The sequence below is a fragment of the Aquarana catesbeiana genome, linkage group LG01 (genome assembly GCF_042186555.1).
Source record: "Aquarana catesbeiana isolate 2022-GZ linkage group LG01, ASM4218655v1, whole genome shotgun sequence".
In the NCBI taxonomy this organism is placed as follows: domain Eukaryota; kingdom Metazoa; phylum Chordata; class Amphibia; order Anura; family Ranidae; genus Aquarana; species Aquarana catesbeiana.
In genome coordinates this window covers 60688740-60707306 of record NC_133324.1, presented here as the reverse complement: position 1 = coordinate 60707306, position 18567 = coordinate 60688740, and the positions used below count along the sequence as shown (strand labels likewise).

Here is an 18567-nt window from a genome sequence, read left to right as displayed (position 1 = left end):
TTTATATTAACTGCACGAATCTCTACAAACTGGTCAGATCTGAGGGAACTCAAGTGCACAGATCTCACTAGCAAAGTCTAGAAGTAGGTTTGGATTCTCCAGCAACTATCAATTTTGACTGACCTTTTAAATAGACACTTGCAAATTAGTTTTTTGTATCCTTAAAGCTAAGGCTTCATTCCTCCTGAAATGTGAGGAAGTAAAAGCAAATTGTTAAAAAGAACACCGTACCTACTGTGAAACATGGAGAAGAGCTGCTTAGGTTTTGGGGCAGCTTTGCCAGGGAGTGCCTTCAATCTGTGCATTAGACACCTGGATTTAGCCATACAGTCCAGTGTCGGAAAGCTCTGTCTCCGTTGCAAGTCATGGGTCCTCCAACAAGACCCAAAACATACAGCTAAGAGCACCAAGAAAGGCCCAAAACAAAACACTGGACTATTATAAAGTGTTCTTCTTTTGAGCCTGATTGGAATCCTACCGAACATATATGGAAAAATCTGAAACATTCAATCCTGAGACAGCTGCAAAAGTTTGCTTAAGAAGAGTGGGCCAAACTACCGACTATCAGGTGAAGAAGTCTCTTTGAGAGCTACAGAATGGACCCATCAATTTTATCCATGCCATTTTCATTTATTTTATTACTTCAAATATTCTGTTGAATTAAAATCAAAAGTAAAGTGTGACTTTGTTAAAAATGGAACAAACAATGACAAACAACAATTACTTTGGTCAGTCTCAAGTTTTTCCAGAACTGTGAAAACTGTGGATTCTTCTTTTAAATGGAAAGGCAACAACACATTTGTCCACATTTGTAAGTAAAACTTTAGGGCCCGTTCAAAAGCAGTACTATGGTCTTACCATGATCATAACGCTAGTTAAGAACATTCATAAAGCACTGACGGACACCAAAAGCTCCCCATCATGATAAGCATTTAAAGTTGAACTCTAGGAAACCTGAAATTTCTCCCTTGAAGTTGGCCTGTGCCCATGCGCTGCAAAGATCAACTGCTCATTTAGGTCTAGAGCAGGGGTCTCAAACTGGTGGCCCTCCAGCTGTTGCGTAACAAGTCCCATCATGCCTCTGCCTGTGGGAGTCATGCTTGTAACTGTCAGCCTTGCAATGCCTCATGGGACTTGTATTTTCACAACAGCTGGAGGGCCACCAGTTTGAGACCCCTAGTCTAGAGGGCATGGAAAAGTAGATTTACTTCCTGATCCTCCGCCCTGTAAGCTCCTCTGCCCTGTTAAACCGTTCTCTACAGGATCTTCTTCCCAAGTTCCTGGCGGTCTAAGGTCTTCTGATGTCATTGAGATCGATAACCATAGCTCTGCACTGACCATAAAGGTGCTAAGGGGCATGGGGGAGCTCCATCTGCCAGGAGAGTGGAGGATCCGGTAAGTAAATTGCTTTTATCGTTCCCCTAGACTAAATGCAAAGGTAAACCTTACAACGTGGGTGCAGCCTTACTCCAAGGGGAAATTTCCCGGGCATCCAGAGATCAGCTTTAAGAAATTAGGATAGTAAATTAATAATATGTCTCTGCATGTTTTAGATCAAATCTATTTTTCAGTGTGCCTTTTCTCTTTTGGTTCTATAAAGAATCTCTTTTAATCAATTCAGAAAAAGAGAGAATTGCTTACTATAAACTGACACATTTCTTTTATTTAGGAACCTTATGTGGTTGGGAGGCAAATATGATTAAAAAAAAAAAAAAAAAAAAATTAAAGTTTTCACAGCAGGGGCCTATGGTAATCTGTACTATGCAGTATCCATTTTGTTCTGTACACACAATGGCTCTGACACAGAGCCTCTCGATTTGTGGACTTGCTACAAAGGTAAATTGTTGCGATCTGATCACTGGGGGAGTGAAGATGAAAAAAATTCTTCCACTTGCCTGCAGCAGACTGATGACATCATCTCAGCCTAGGCAATGTCACTGGAGCTCAAAGACAGCTTTATAATGAAGGAAGGTGGAGTTCAACTAAAATATGACACTTCTGCTGTATACTATGACATATTATATACATTATACTGTGACATATCAGGAATTTATTCATGCAAATTTGTAAAGTTAACGACAGGTCCACTTTAATTTTGGTTTATGCTAACTGGTAATATTCTCTAAATGCCTTCACTGCTAAAAATTAAAAAGCAAACCAACTATTTTTTTGGCAGACTCGTGTGCCAAGATTTTAAGGCCTCGGCAGGAACACTGTAGACTGTCTATCTGTCTTTTTTGGGTGTAATCTGATACGGTGAAAAGGAAACAAAAATAATAGACAGAGATCTTTGTAAAAATAGAAAAACGCTCTCTTTGTAATTCGGCTTTTTTAATAACCCTCCTAATGGCCGAATTAAAGCGCCTCGAATAAAATCATTTCATCCCACATAAAACAAACATTGCCTCTTTTTTTTTTCCCCCCTTTTAACTGGGTTTTATAACGTTCTATCAGTTCCAGATGCTGCTGGGGGCTCAGGCCTTCTCTCTTATGATTTAGGAGCCGTGGAGACAGAACGAGAGGGACAGCTGCTTTTTATTTGACAGCTAAATTAACTGGAGAATCAAAGAGGGACTTAAAAAGCGGCCTTTATTTACTCCATTACAGGCGGCGTGTCACAAGGAAAAAAGAGAGAATGGACAGACAGGGCCTATGAGTGGCTAGATTAAAAATACCCACAATGGCCACTATATGGTGAAACAAAAAAAAAAAAAAAAAAAAATAATACATTTTATGCATTACACACAAAAGCAAGTTCTAATGCTCACAACTAGGACGCTTATTATAAAGTGGAGCTCCAAACTCGATCCCCCCCCCCATTGACAGCTTCCCCTCTCCCCATTTATATTTTTTTCTGTATATATAGGTCCAGAATGCCGAACAGACTAGCACTGCATAATTATATTGCAGTGCTCTCTGCAATATTGTCCCGTTAGCCCAAGCTACTGGAGAACTCAGAACAAAAGCTTTCTGTTTTCTCAGAATCCCTAATAAGTTCTGTTCTAGGCCCTGGAGCCCGGAGGCCTTAAAGAGCTTTGGGTGAGATAAAGCCTCTATTCCTAGCTCCATGATTTTCATGGTAGCCAGACCTCTGTATTAGTGCCAGCTGTACATGGGCCTTTACATATATGAGCGGACTGATGCTTAGGACTCTAGAGCAGTGATGGCGTACCTTGGGACCACAGACGTTTCGGAACTACATTTCCCATGATGCTCAAGCACTCCGCAGTGAAGTTGAGCATCATGGGAAATGTAGTTCCAAAACATCTGGGGTGCCAAGGTTCGCCATCACTGCCCTAGAGCGTGTTTACAGAACTGTAGAAGGGAATGTAGAATTAAAGCCCCTTTGGGGGCAGAACTTATGTAAATGGTGAACATGTACCAAAGTACTATTTACTGTGTCCTCACTGCAGCAGTGCTCTTCGTGTTCCTCCTCTAAAACTGGCCACCGCTCATCTTTCCTGGCCCTTGTGTGGTGTGCCACCATTCCAGCCTGGGCCTACAGGAAAAATACTGCAGAGAATGGAGCCCATGTTAATACATAAGCGCCATTCTCTGTAGTATTCAGTATTGCCCACTCCCAACACTAAAAGGAAGGGCAGAGGACAGCTTGTGACCAGCCAAAAGACTGCTGAAAATAGGTAAGTAAGAGAGGAATTTTTATAAGAAACTTACATGGTATAGAACAAGAGACTAGAGTGGAGATGTACTTTAATCAATAAATCAGACGAGAAAGGCACTGTCCCATCACAAATGTGCTCATTACAGTGACAGTTCCCTGTCACCTATGGCTCAGTTTTCTCACATCTGTTTACACAGTAAACCACATGCAAGACATGAAGTCATTTTCTGAGTCTCGAGGTTGGGTTTCTGGTCTCGTTCCGACAGACTGACAACCACGACAGCGAGTGTCGATGACGAGCCCAAAGAAATGTTCTCACGCACCGGTTTTCAGTTTGATACTCACGTAGTCAGGAAGTGGAGAGTCATCCGAGCCAAGCTGTCCTCGAAGAGACTGTGTGGCTTGCTCCAGGACTTTGTTGTGCTTTTTAGATAGCAACGCAAACAAACTAAAGAGAAGGAAAAGACAAGAAAAAAAAAGTAATTAATACTGAGAGATAAAACCCAGATAGGTCTCTATTCTTTCATGGGAGCCGGGTTTAATACAAGATCCCAGAAATACCACTGGTTACTGAAAAAGAAGATTCTTCAAATTTCCAGATTTATGGACCTGTTTGGAAATGTTTTTTCATAGCTAACCTTTTACAAAAAATGTTATCTGTACAAATGATCACTTAAAGGCCAAATACAGTCTAAAAGTTATTCTCTACTGGTTCACGTGTAAACAGCTTGAAATGAGGAATCCCAAAACTGCATGTCTCTAATATTTTTTCACATAAAAATTATCTCTAGTTAAAATCTATATTCGTTTTGGCAGTGAATGTTTAGAACCCCAGTTAAATTTTTTGTCCTGTTCATGTCTCCTTGGGAAGATTTCGATTAACTTCCTGTCCTGGTGACGTCACTGTGGCAGAAAGTCAGAGGATTTCTCAAATCAAAATTTGTGCAAAGTCTAAGGGGTTGGAAAGTGCAGTTGCACACGGCAAGAGCAGTTGCTCCAGAGTTTAGTAAATGAGCAGAAGCTCTGCTGACTTTCATCAACCAATCATGTACGCCTTAAAGGCACATTTTTTTTTCAATGTCATTTTCTTAAATGACTTTTTTTTTAATTGCATTTTAGTGTAAATATGAGATCTGAGGTCTTTTTGACCCCAGATCTCATATTTAAGAGGTCCTGTCATGCTTTTTTCTATTACAAGGGATGTTTACATTCCTTGTAATAGAAATAAAAGTGATACAATTTTATTATTTTTTTTTTTTAAAACAGTGTAAAAATAAATACAACCATGGAAAATAATAAAAATAAATTAATAAAAAACAAAAAAAAAAACCCGTCCCGACAAGCTCGCGCACAGAAGCAAACTCATACGTGAGTAGCGCCCGCTATGAAAACGGTGGTCAAACCACACATGTGAGGTATCACCGCAATCATTAGAGCGAGAGCAATAATTCTAGCCCTAGACCTCCTCTGTAACTCAAAACATGCAACCTGTAGAATTTTTTAAACGTCGCCTATGGAGATTTTTAAGGGTAAAAGTTTGTCGCCATTCCACGAGCGGGCGCAATTTTGAAGTGTGACATGTTGGGTATCAATTTACTCAGCGTAACATTATATTTCACAATATAAAAAAAAGAATTGGGCTAACTTTACTGTTGTCTTATTTTTTTTATTCAAAAAAAGTGAATTTTTTCCAAAAAAAGTGCGCTTGCAAGACCGCTGCGCAAATACGGTGTGACAAAGTATTGCAACGACTGCCATTTTAATCTCTAGGGTGTTAGAAAAAAATATATATAATGTTTGGGGTTCTAAGTAGTTTTCTAGCAAAAAAACAAACAAACTGTTTTTAACTTGTAAACACCAAATCTCAGAAAGGGGCCTCGGTCCTTAAGTGGTTAAGATATATTTGAGCACAGTGTATTTTTTATTATATTTTAAGAAGATCACCCAGTATAGAAGGATAAGCACCATTTTTTTTTTATTTTTACATGCTATACTGGGGAGATGATGAATGTGAATGAGTGAAGAAACACACATACAAAAAAGCGTTGTTTGACCTATACTGAGAAGTCATATTCATCAGGTGAGAGCGCAACCTTATAGGATACAACATGGCAAAATAAATAGAAGAATAAATTATATATATATATATATATATATATATATATATATATATATATATATATATACACACACACACACACGCAATATATATATATATATATATATATATATATATATATATATACACACACACACACAAATTATACATATATACACACACACACATATATATATATATATATATATATATGTATATATATATATATATATACACACACACACACAAATTATATATACATATATATATATATACATATATATATATATATATATATATATATATATATATATATATACATACATACATACATACACTATTAAATATAAAGGTGCACTTTTGGATTTTTTTTATATTGTTTTATATTTTTTTTATTCTAGTTAATAATATATAAGAGTATATGGAGGAATAGCGCTGCACCATTACAGTGATTGGGATGCATGAGATATTCCCATGCAGACACAAACAGCCCTTGCACGGCTGTACGCGGCAGTACACCCATGTGAACAAGGCCTAACTGGAATATACCTGACCAATGTGCACAGTGCAGCACATAGCAGCTGCCAGAAAGGAATTGTGTTTGCAGGGAAATACTGAGAACCAAAAGTCTGTGACATCACAGCGTGACTTCGATTTTTTTTTTTTAAACAGCAACGAAAAAGGCAGATGGAGCCCAAGTCCTTTCTGAAGGCAACCAATACTGTTTCTTTCCTTGCCAACTTTCTTGAAAGTCTGTTGTAATGTTTAAATCTTTATAAAGAGATCCATTGCAGCACACTGCTCCACCTTCATCTATCCGAAATGAAAAGTATGTACTATTGCTCTACCATAAACAGGATTTCCCAATAAAACCAGAGAGTGGGGAAACTGGTGTGGAAAATTCCTGAAACTAAATACTCTTAGCTACGAAGACAAAATATTTATAAAGTTTGCATACACACAGGCCGAACAAGCTGGGCAGGAGATTTATTTTTAAACCGGCAGCCGTTTGCTTTATGGCCTTTGTGAATCCAGCGTGCCGGCGGTGCGAGGTCTCGCCGAGGAGCCTATCTGGACCAAAATCTAATCACAGCACACAATTTTAATATCCAAAACATTCCTTCATTTTTCCCACACAGATAAAGCGTTGTGGTGTAGATACACTATATTGTCAAACGTATTTTGGCCTTTACACGCACATGAACTTTAATGGCATCCCAGTCTTAGTCTGTAGGGTTCAATATTGAGTTGGCCCACCCTTTACAGCTATAACAGCTTCAACTCTTCTGGGAAGGTTGTCCACAAGGTTTAGGAGTGTGTCTATGGGAATGTTTGACCATTCTTCCAGAAGTGAATTTGTGAGGTCAGGCACTGATGTTGGACAAGAAGCCCTGGCTCCCAGTCTCCTCTCTAATTCATCCCAAAAGTGTTCTATTGGGTTGGGGTCAGGACTCTGTGCAGGCCAGTCAAGTTCCTCCACCCCACACTCGCTCATTAATGTCTTTATGGACCTTGCTCTGTGCACTGGTGCTCAGTCATGTTGGAACAGGAAGGGGCCATCCCCACAAACTGTTCCCACAAAGTTGGGAGCATGAAATTGTCCAAAATGTCTTGGTATGCTGACACCATAAGAGTTTCCTTCACTGGAACTAGGGGGCCAAGCCCAACCCCTGAAAAACAACCCCACACCATAATCCCCCCTCCAGGAAATGATTTGGACCAGTGCATAAATGCATATGTATCAATAGATGCTGTCATAACAGCATAGAAGTAAAGTAGTATATGATAGAAGTATGTATATGCATGAACCAAACTGGTTCAATAATGGCATGAGCTAAGAATCTAGGGGACAATAGAGAGAAAATAAATAAATAAATAAAATAAAGAAAATATGACAAAAACAGTGTGATAGAGTGTGTGTCCCGTATAGCATGTATCCAAGTCCATTGTATATGTCAGCTAAGATAAGAATATATGTATGAAAGTTGGTACTATACCAACAGAGCAACCATGAAGTATACAATGTAATGAAAAAAATATATATACACATATGAATGTTGTTCAAAGCTAAATGGACTTGGAAACTTGGAGACCGTGAAATAAAAAATGAGATGATTTTTTTTTTCTCCCTATTGTCCCCTAGATTCTTAGCTCATACCATTATTGAACCAGTTTGGTTCATGCATATACATACTTCTATCTTATACTCCTTTGTTTCTATGCTTTTATGACAACATCTATCCCGGCCATGTCTGGCCCCCCGTTTGTGCTCTGTTGGGTTGGTTTTTCCTCTGCCTCCTCAGCTCCCGAGCTGGATGCTCATTACTGCCGCCTCTGGTTATCAAGCAATTAGTAGTCTGATCCAGCCTTTGGTGAGTTTTGGAGCCATGCGTTTTGGAACCTCTTGACTAATTGTCACGATACCATGTCTGTGCTGATATTTATTTGGTTCATTATACCCCCTACAGGTGTCCTACACAAGCATCTACCCCTGATGAAGCGAGCATGGTTTTGCGAAACGCGTACCCCCTACAGATGTCCTACACAAGCATCTACCCCTGATGAGGCGAGCTTGGTCTTGCGAAACGCGTACCCCCCTACAGATGTCCTACACAAGCATCTACCCCTGATGAAGCGAGCATGGTCTTGCGAAACGCATACCCCCTACAGATGTCCTACACAAGCATCTACCCCTGATGAAGCGAGCATGGTCTTGCGAAACACATTGGGGTACTTTGCAATTTACATTCTATATCATTCTATATCATGATACGTGACATTTTTTTACTGTATGTATCATTTCAGTGGCTTGGCTATGATTCATGTTTATGTTTGCATGACAATTTTAATACATTTTGAGACTGCATTTACTCTGTTAATTGTTGGCTAACCGCATTCACAGTCCCGGGGCGATTTCCTGTTTTTTGTTACATATATTGGGATGGAGTTGGTTTGCGGGTGACACCAGACCTTTTCCCTTTTGTCTACACTTTTTGAAGCTGCGGACTTTAATTTTTTTTCTTTTGGCGGAACTACGCTTTAACTACAATATTACTTTATTGATTTTGGGTTTAAAGTAATACTAAACACACACTGTTTAGATTTAAATTGTCCCTTCTATTTCTGTATATGGATGATGGCACTAATAATTTTTATTAAAAATAAAAATCTAAGTAATTTTTCCTAATTGATATACAGCTTTTACATGACCCAGATCTTTCCCAGCCTATCTGCAGGGAAACATAAGCAGGAAGAACTTCTAGTCCTCTGATTCTGGTCACATTTTTAAAATAAAAAAGCAGCCTTTGCAATACAAAAATGAATAAACAGGTTTAAGTTATCATACAAATATATATTTGAAATAAAATCTTTATTATTTTTTAGCAATAAAATGGTATGGGCGGATTTCTGCCAGTCACAGGCTGCGTCGCGCCCCTCCAGCCTACGTGACAGAGAAAATAAATCACCGCTCAGGAGAACTTGCTTTCAGGTGTGTGTTAGTGAATCCTTCAGAGGAGAGGAGTCCCAGGTGCTGGCTAAATGCAAATTGAAGCAGGGTTTGAAACAGGAAAATCTGGATGCCGCACACCGGATAAAGTTGAAAACATCTTCTTTATTGTAAAACTTGGATCATAAAAAACAGGACAATCAGGCGGGTGGTACAGACACAGCTGACGCGTTTCGCGCTCTAGTTCGAGCGCTTACTCATAGCTGACCATGAGTAAGCGCTCGAACTAGAGCGTGAAACGCATCAGCTGTGTCTGTACCACCCGCCTGATTGTCCTGTTTTTTATGATCCAAGTTTTACAATAAAGAAGATGTTTTCAACTTTATCCGGTGTGCGGCATCCAGATTTTCCTGTTTCAAACCCTCCTCCAGCCTACGTCTTAGAATAAGAGGGAGGTGAAGCCTCCATCAATCTACACGCCAAATACCGCCCCCATTGTGTTTAGCTGGTTAGTGAGCATAGAGGAGGATGGAGGGAGTGGGCTGTCATTTACCACTGCGTATACGCCCACATGTGTGATTCTATAGTCACATGTGCTGCTCAGATGTGATGGGGAGGAAATGCTCAGCATAGAAACTCACTGAAAACTGAGCATGTGCAGAGCTGTCAACGCTGCTCTGCAAAAACTTTAGCTGCATTGGGGATATGAACAGAAGGGGGAGATAGAGAGCAGCAAGATCAACAAGGTTTCTTGCAGAATATAGAAAATGAATCTCATAGTGACCGAGTAAGTATGAACAGCATGTAATACACCATTTATTGATCGTTTTTTATGATGTGGGTTTAGTGACACTGATACTGCTTAGAACCCACATTTTGTATACAACTCCATCTAAACTTAGTAGATTGTACAATCTAATTGTAATTGCCATTTAGATCCTGACAATCAATTTCTGACTTCAACAAATAGAGGTATAGGAATATCCGTCACATTAGGACGATTTAGGGAATGTGGACTGCCCACCTATGAGAAAATTGAGCTTAATGTTTACTGTATGTGCAAGAAATATCAGTTTGCATGTAGAATATATGGTGACACCTCCCGAGGGACTAGTTGATCTGAGTTTCTCTATCTATGGAGATTCCACACACATGGGATGAACTATGTATGAATCAGGTACAGTCTGCACAGTGTAAGGAGATCTGATACTAGTCCTGGGCTTACCTGTCTGATCTCATCTGACCTTTCTCACCTTGGATCTCTGTGCTGCCCACAGCTACCAATTAGATTTAAAATTTCCGACCCTGTCAATTTAAATCAGAGATCTGACTCACACTGAAGGCAGGGGTGACAAAGGTAAAAGCTTACCTAGACCCAAGAACATTTATTTAATACACTGCAGCTTACAAGACCTTAGAAGTCCTGGAGATGAAGAGTAGGGTATCTTTGTAGTACAAATCAGAGGAGCAGCCTGGGTGACAACCATGGCCACTCCAAAGATAAAACAGACAAGTGTGTGTAACCATTCAAAGTGAAAATAAAAAGAGAAAAAGTAAAGAAAACTATTGAACCCAACATTTCTCAGGGCTGGTAAGCTGCAATTTGAAAATGTTTGTCTTTGGGCTCAGATACATTTTATTGCCAAAAGTATTTGAACGCCTGCCTTGACACGCACATGAACTTTAATGGCATCCCGGTCTTAGTCTGTAGGGTTGAATATCGAGTTGGCCCACCCTTTTCAGCTATAACAGCTTCAACTCTTCTGGGAAGGCTGTCCACAAGGTTTAGGAGTGTGTCTATGGGAATGTTTGACCATTCTTCCAGAAGCACATTTGTGAGGTCAGGCACTGATGTGGACGAGAAGGCCTGGCTCGCAGTCTCCGCTCTAATTCATCCCAAAGGTGTTCTATCAAGTCGAGGTCAGGGCTCTGTGCAGGCCAGTCCCTCCACCTCAAACTCGCTCATTCATGCCTTTATGGACCTTGCTTTGTGCACTGGTGCACAGTCATGTTGGAACAGGAAGGGACCATCTCCAAACTGTTCCCACAAAGTTGGGAGTATGAAATTGTCCAAAACGTCTTGGTATGCTGACACCTTAAGAGTTCCCTTTACTGGAACTAAGGGGCCAAGCTCAACCCCTGAAAAACAACCCCACACCATAATCCCCCCTCCACCAAATGATTTGGAGAGGTGGCCCAATACTTTTGGCAATATAGTATGGATAAGAGAGTTTGGGGTGGAGGAACTTGACTGACCCGCATAGAGTCCTGACCTCAATCCGATAGAAAACCATTGGGATGAATTAGAGTGGAGACTGTGAGCCAGGCCTTCTCGTACATCAGTGCCTGACCTCACAAATGCACTTCTGGAAGAATAGTCAAACATTCCCATAGACACACTCCTAAACCTTGTGGACAGCCTTCCCAGAAGAGTTGAAGCTGTTATAGCTGCAAAGGGTGGGCCAACTCATTATTGAACCCTACGAACTAAGACTGGGATGCCATTAACGTTCATGTGTGTAAAGGCAGGTGTCCCAATACTTTTGGCAATATAGTGTATATTTTTTTTTTAGGGATAAATGCATAGCCCCCTAAATCACATCACCTCTGATGTAGAGTACATAAATGTCCTGATGGGAAGAGGTTAATCTTTTATATTTTACCATATAATTGGGTATTATATTGTGCTTGTGTGCACCAACATTTATCTATTTGTGTTTTTTTCCTGAGAAATAGCGTTTGATAAATAGCTGCACAAATATCATGTGACATAAAAAATTGCAACAGCCGAACAAGGTGGATTTTTGTCCTCCCGATCTTACCTCTACGCATCATTGGCCGAGAGGAGCTCACCCACTTCTGGAAGTTATCCTTTGATCTCATATCATTTATTTATTTCAGTTACTTATATAGCGCTGTCAATTTACGCAGCACTTTACATATACATTGTACATTCACATCAGTCCCTACCCTCAAGGAGCTTACAACCTAAGGTCCCTAACTCACATTCATTCATATACTAGGGGCCAATTTAGACAGGATCCGATTAACCTATAAGCGTGTAAGTGTGGGAGGAAACCGGAGTACTCGGAGGAAACCCACGCAGGCACAGGGAGAACATGCAAACTCCAGGCAGATGGTGTTGTGGTCAGGATTCGAACCAGCGACCCTTTTTGCTGCTAGGTGAAAGTGCTACCCACTACACCACTGTGCTGCCCACTTCACGTTGATCAGACTCAGGGGGGCGACGACTCCCCAGGTATCTGGTTACCGGAGTGGGTAAGCTCCAAAAGGTATTTTGATGACCTGCTCACCTTAATACCATTATTTCACAAGTAAACTAGAGCCGTATTCGTAAAACTAAGAAGGCTAAACTGCTTAGCTTGGGGGGCATTGTCTTCTTCCTATCCATGCCAAGTTTAGACATTATGTTGAGAGTAGGGCTCTATGGGTCCAGGTATATGACATACTATATTCAGCAGATGCAGATAATGTTGTTTTGTAAGGATGCGTTCTATTAATCAGGGGGTATTGGGATATGCCCCCATGGACTTCTCATAAAGGTGTCCTGCTAAGCTTGAAAAAAGCTCATTGGGGGGTAATTTTTGCTTTTTCTTAAATCCTTCCAGTCAGGTTTCATTTGCAAAAAGTATTTTCCTTTGTTAGATGCATATGTTATTATACCTGTTAAGCCTTATCACGATGCCTTTGGCGTTGGTTTCTAATATATTGTCTGTTTCTGTAATCTTCTCTGGTTAACTCGATAAAAAATATTGAAAGTAAAAAATTGCAACAGCCATTATTTTATTCTCCAGGGCCCAGATTTCAAAAAATATATACTGTTTGGGGTTCGAAATAAAATTTCTAGCAACAAAATGCAGATTTACGTGTGCAAAAAAAATTTAAAAATGTGCCCCGGTAGGCAACCAGTTAATATCTACAGTCAAATGAAAGAACTATGCAAAAATGATCTTTCATATTCCCCTTCCTCTTCCTGTGCCCTAAGAACTGTCAACAAGAATTATTATTTTTTTTTTTAGTTATCTGCAGATACCCACCACAGGCTCTGCATATATAAAAGTTACAATAAGTAGGGCATCCCAGTATCGCAAGATTCACAACTCTTTTGAGGCCAACTTATAATTGGCAGCTAGTAATGATAGTGATGATGAGACTTTACTAAGGGTAAGAATAGATCGGTGTTATAAAAGTAAGGTGAATGAACATACACCCCCCTCTTCCTTTGTACAGACACAGCTCAGCCATTACCTCTGCAATCAGTTTTAATCTGGCTGAGCATCAGCTGTGCTTCAGTGTCTGAATCAGTAGACTATAAAGTAGGTCAGACAGGCAGCTCAGGTCTGCAACTGTGTACCAGCAAGAGCCAGACAATATTTATATATCAGAAACCTTTTTTTTGCTGCATACGCATTCCAGTGACATTACAGAATGACAGAGGCTGATTTGTATGAAAAGGATCACCGAGACAAATTGAATTGCAATACTGTAGTTTCGCTTTTGTAGAGTGTTCCTAAACTCAAGCCAGCCAATGCCCCCCATCCTCACCTAAGGTCCCAATATTGTTCCTAAGGTAGCAAGCACTAGTGCTTTACACTGACACTTTTTACAAGTTTATCCCTTTGAAAGTACCGATAAATATGGTTTCTGCATCTTCAGAATTAAAGGGGCCAAGTTCAGAACCATCCCGTATCTAACAGGTTTGTTCCCTGGAATCCCCCTTGTGAAGCAGCCCCAACCACATCCAAATGGAAGACGCTAGCCAGCTTGCTCCCTCTTTATCTCAGCAATACCAGAAGAATAAAAATGTTTTGTTTAATTTTTTTATTAATTGGTAACTAGAGGAGAAAGACCAGTATATGTAAAGAAAGTTCATTTCAATGGGCAGTGGCATTGGAGGAGCTGCGTATACACCGTTCCTCCACCGCCCCAAAGACGCTGCTTGCAGGACTTTAACGTCCTGTCAGCGCAGCGCCCCAGTGAGCACTGAGCATTGAGAGGTGTTTTTCAGGCACTTCCAACTTGCTTTTCAGGCGTTTCGGAAGCGCTGCCTATTCATTCCAATGAGTAGGGCGTTTTGGGAGCTCTAAATACAGCACTCCCAACCCGTCCCAAAGATGCTGCTTGCAGGCCTTTTTGGAATGTCCCACAAGCGCACCACCCCAGTGTGAAAAGTCACACTTGAATGAATGGGAGGCAGTTTTCAGGCGCTTAGCAGAGGCTATTTCCAGCACTAAAGCGCCTAAAAACCGCCTTAGTGTGAAAGGTGTCTAAAGGTTACAGCACGTTTCTGTACCTGTGACTTATCTTGTAAGCTAAAAAGCAAACACGGTCCTTCACTATAACCAAAGGGCTGGTGTATTGAGACTATGGCACGCTCATAGAAAGTAGCAGAGCTTATTAATTTGCAAGGGGAAACCGTGCTATGGAAATTAATTAGGAGTTTATCCTCAACTGTGTCCATAGCTACAGAAAATGACAGCAATTACAAAGCTGTGAGTACAAGGAATGGAAATGAGGCTTCTGAGCTCAGAATCAGGAGATGCCAACCGAGGTGATCATGGAATCTTATATACAGTCTGTGCTCCTGGGATGGATCCTAAGAGATTTACGAGGGCATGGGGCAGAGGCTGCAATACACCAATGGGATTCTATGTGCCATCTCTGCCTTGGACATCCTTGTAACCCCCAACCGTCAGAAGCTGACAAAAGGACACCTGCATGGATACTGCCCTCACAACCCCTACAGAAATAATCAGTCTAATAAATACACAGTAAATATGGTGTTTGGTCAGCCCACAAACGAGCTCCATATTTTAAATCGGCCAATGAGCAGTTCGTCATTCCTACATGTTTATAGCGCTTGCATAACGGAAAGAAGAAATCTATCAAAACACTTTTCCTAGAATGTAACATTAGCAATCACGTGAGCGGGCTGGTTCAGTGTTTGTGTTAAGCGTGAGGTCTGCAGAAACATCTCTATATCTCTGTTATGACATCAATATCATAGCACCATCACTCTCACTAATGGCCAAATATGTGGGGAGATGGGAACAGATTAAAAGAGCAGTATAGGCACAACAAAGCCATTTCAATAATCAATACTGGTCAATAAAAGGACCCCATTTTTATACACTCGTAAGAGACCATGCCCCTGAAAAGCTTGCAAACATTTTCATGGCAGTTATCTTTAAGTATTCATTTCAGTTACTTCTGCCCCCCAAGAGTACTACTCTTTGATGTATTTCATAGCTTAAAATGGTTTTGAACCCCTGAAATTAAAAATAAAGCATATCCTTCTATAGTGTGTACTTGTATCAATCCAAAAGCACCTAGTGTGATTTCTGTCTGCTCCCTCATTCCTCTGCTATCTGCATGATTCACTTCTGACAGCCTATGTCGACACCAAGCAATCCCATGAGATGGCCTAACCTTAAAGAGGAAGTAAACTCTCCCACTCTGATGCTTCTTTTCATTTAGTCCATTATAATAAGTAATTATCAAACTATAACCACTGTAACCCAGCTCAAATTGCATATTACTTACTGTTTAAAGAAACTTTAAAAAACTTGTTTCCAGGGGTTAGGCAGCGCCATCTTAAGTATTGTTTTCTGAGTCCACAGTGGAGTGTATTTCCGCCCTTACATTTAGCACTTCCTGTACTGTTAACCAAGCCTCCTTCTCAATCCAACTTTTCTATGGCAACCCTGTTTCCCTGCTAATAGCTGACTTGTTTTATTTCTAGTGAATCTAGTGTTTGCCTGTGTCAGTCTTATCAGCTTCAGCTGATAAGGCTGCAGTAATGCTGTCCGATGCCCTGGTTTACATTCCATGTGATGTTACATGGGGTGTAGGAGGAAGCTCTAAGTGATTATGAAGTCTCCTGGGATTGCAGTGGTGTGCCTAGGAAGTCCTGATAACAGAGAGATAAGTACACAGAGTGTGCTGTAAATCAGCGGAGATCTGAGCATGCTCAGTGACGTCATTCTAAAGCACATAAAGGATTACAACAATAATAAGCAGGTAAGGGGATATCTACAAGCAGTGTTCATTAGGGTTTTTTATGCTGATTTACATGGGACAAAGTTGTGGGGGAGAGTTTACAACCACTTTAACTCCAGCACACAGCAGGTGATTCACTGCCTCAGATGTGCATGTTTCCCTATGAGACTGCATAAAAAGGGGTGTATCCATTCCCTCCACTCAGATCTCAGATTACACTCTGCTCCCTGCTGTATACTATGTAGTGTGTGTGTGACATCAGATCATCCCCGTCTCGAAAAATGCTGTGCAATTTTTGGACTTTGAATGGCCGCAGGGAAAAGAGGACTGCGGATAAACAGGTACAACTTACGCAGCAAGATTTGTTTCATCTCTACGTATCACCTAAGGCTAATCACTTCAGTTGGTATATGTAAGGGTTTACAACCACTTAAAAAGCACCGTCAACCCCTAAAAACATTTTACCCCATTCCTGTCTTGGAGGCAGCCACTGTTAAAGGATAAATTCACCTTTGGGAACAGCTTACATATTCCACCTGTTTTTAGGGTGGAACATGTAACATGTTCCCAATGCTGCAGCTGCTGCCCCCCCTCCCTGTGGCAGCAGTATAGGCAGAAGTTGCCTATACTAGCTGTCAATTTTTCACATCAGCGTGGCCATGCAAGGCTCCGCCCACACAGCTGTGTGCGTGAGAATGGACTACAAACCCCGACATCCTTTGCAGCTGTCGGCTTTTGGTTCTCAATTAACTACCACGTCGCTGTGGAGCACCGTGGTACTTTATTTATATTATCTTAATAATTAAAATTACTGCGCTGTCCCTAATAACAAGTAACACAAATTTGTGATTGTTAACAAATATGTGAATATGAACAGCTGCGACTTCTATGCAAGATACACACATCAACCAACAATTTCCGATATCAAGTCGCGCTATAAAGTGAGTGCGTGCTTAGAACTAAGATAACTCAACCTTATTGTAGTGAAAAATTATTAAAATGAATTATTCAAGTTGCTAGTGCCCCAGCACGACCCCAGGTGTGACGAAACACGTAGGGAGGAGCGTCATGCTGACGTCACCGCGATACGTGGGTCGCTATCGAGAGCCGGCCGGCTCGGTGTTTTACATTGCATGTGATGCTTGTTGTAAATGTAAGTGCAATACTTTTTAACTTTTAACAAATTAAATGTCATATGGTTTTACGCTATGGAAGCCTCTTATTATTCTGTTTTGGGAAACATCTGATACATACTTGTGCAAGTTGCAAATCCCCACTCCTAGCACAAATCCCCCCCCCCCCTAATCCCCACTCCTAGCACAAACCCCCCTCCCCCCCCCCCCACATACACACACACTAATCTGCTTTCCTAGGACCATTCTTACCCCTCCTAACACAAATCCCCTCCTCCCAATCTCCTTGTGGTGCCCCTCACATCACATGACACCACAGTGCCTAGGACAGTCCCCCCCCCCCCCCTCCTGCCCACCCCCTTGTCACACCTCTTATCACCACTACTTATACAAAGGTAAAAAAATTAAATCTGGGTTTGCAAAGGAATTTGGTGCACACAAAGTAGATTTATAGGATTTACAACTATTAGGGGATATATTTATATGAAAGTTTTTATACTCAAAGTTAAGTCTCTAAGCAAATCCACTGCCTCTGCATCTTTCCTTGAATGCTGCCCCCTAAATGCCTGGAGGATATACCATGCAAGGGGTGACTAGTGTTCTGCAGCTCTTACATGATAGCACTGTGATTGGGAAACTTCTAATAACACATGTTGCAATGTAAAGTTTATAGTTCTGCTTGCAACATAAATTGACTTATTTCTTGCATCCAAAATTAATGGCAGATGCACCCTGGACCACACAGACCCTTTCATCTACCACCATCAGAACCAACAGGGCCTCCAGGCTTTACATCTTCACAGAAGGCTTGCAAATTGATGCAAACACAGTGACACGATCTCAATGTTTTCCGCAACAAAAAAAAAAAAAAAAACTCCATACAAAAACCTCTGCTACCAGGATGCAACTGCCTATGTCATTGTCAAACAAACCGGAATCCCTTTATCGGTTTAGACGATCAAGCTGGTGCTGAGTGTGTTGGGATGTACGACACGTGTTCTTGTGCTGATGTGAAAATTACATGCATAACATGTGAACAGAGTCTGAATGAGATTTTCGCCACATCAGACTCCCCTGTGGTCTGTTTATTCCCAACTATTTATAACTGTTTACAAGTCTGTTGACAATAAACATGTCAGTCCTGCCTTACCAACAACAGCCTGGAAACTATTTTATCTCAGAGGTCTTCCAGCTCAAGGCCATTGCCCTTGTGTATCTAGCTGGTTACTGCTGACACTGACACATT

The 18567-nt window shown here is 40.8% G+C and overlaps 1 protein-coding gene across 3 annotated transcripts in view; it reads right to left on the bottom strand.

The window, feature by feature from the left end:
- The window catches only part of DYM (dymeclin), a 566463-nt gene that overhangs the window by 164253 nt on the left and 383643 nt on the right, over positions 1-18567 (bottom strand). For all 3 annotated transcript variants that reach the window (XM_073619238.1, XM_073619231.1, XM_073619222.1), the window contains one exon: positions 3968-4070. In XM_073619238.1, coding sequence (XP_073475339.1) covers positions 3968-4070 — 103 coding nt within the window. The remainder of the gene's footprint in view (positions 1-3967; positions 4071-18567) is intronic.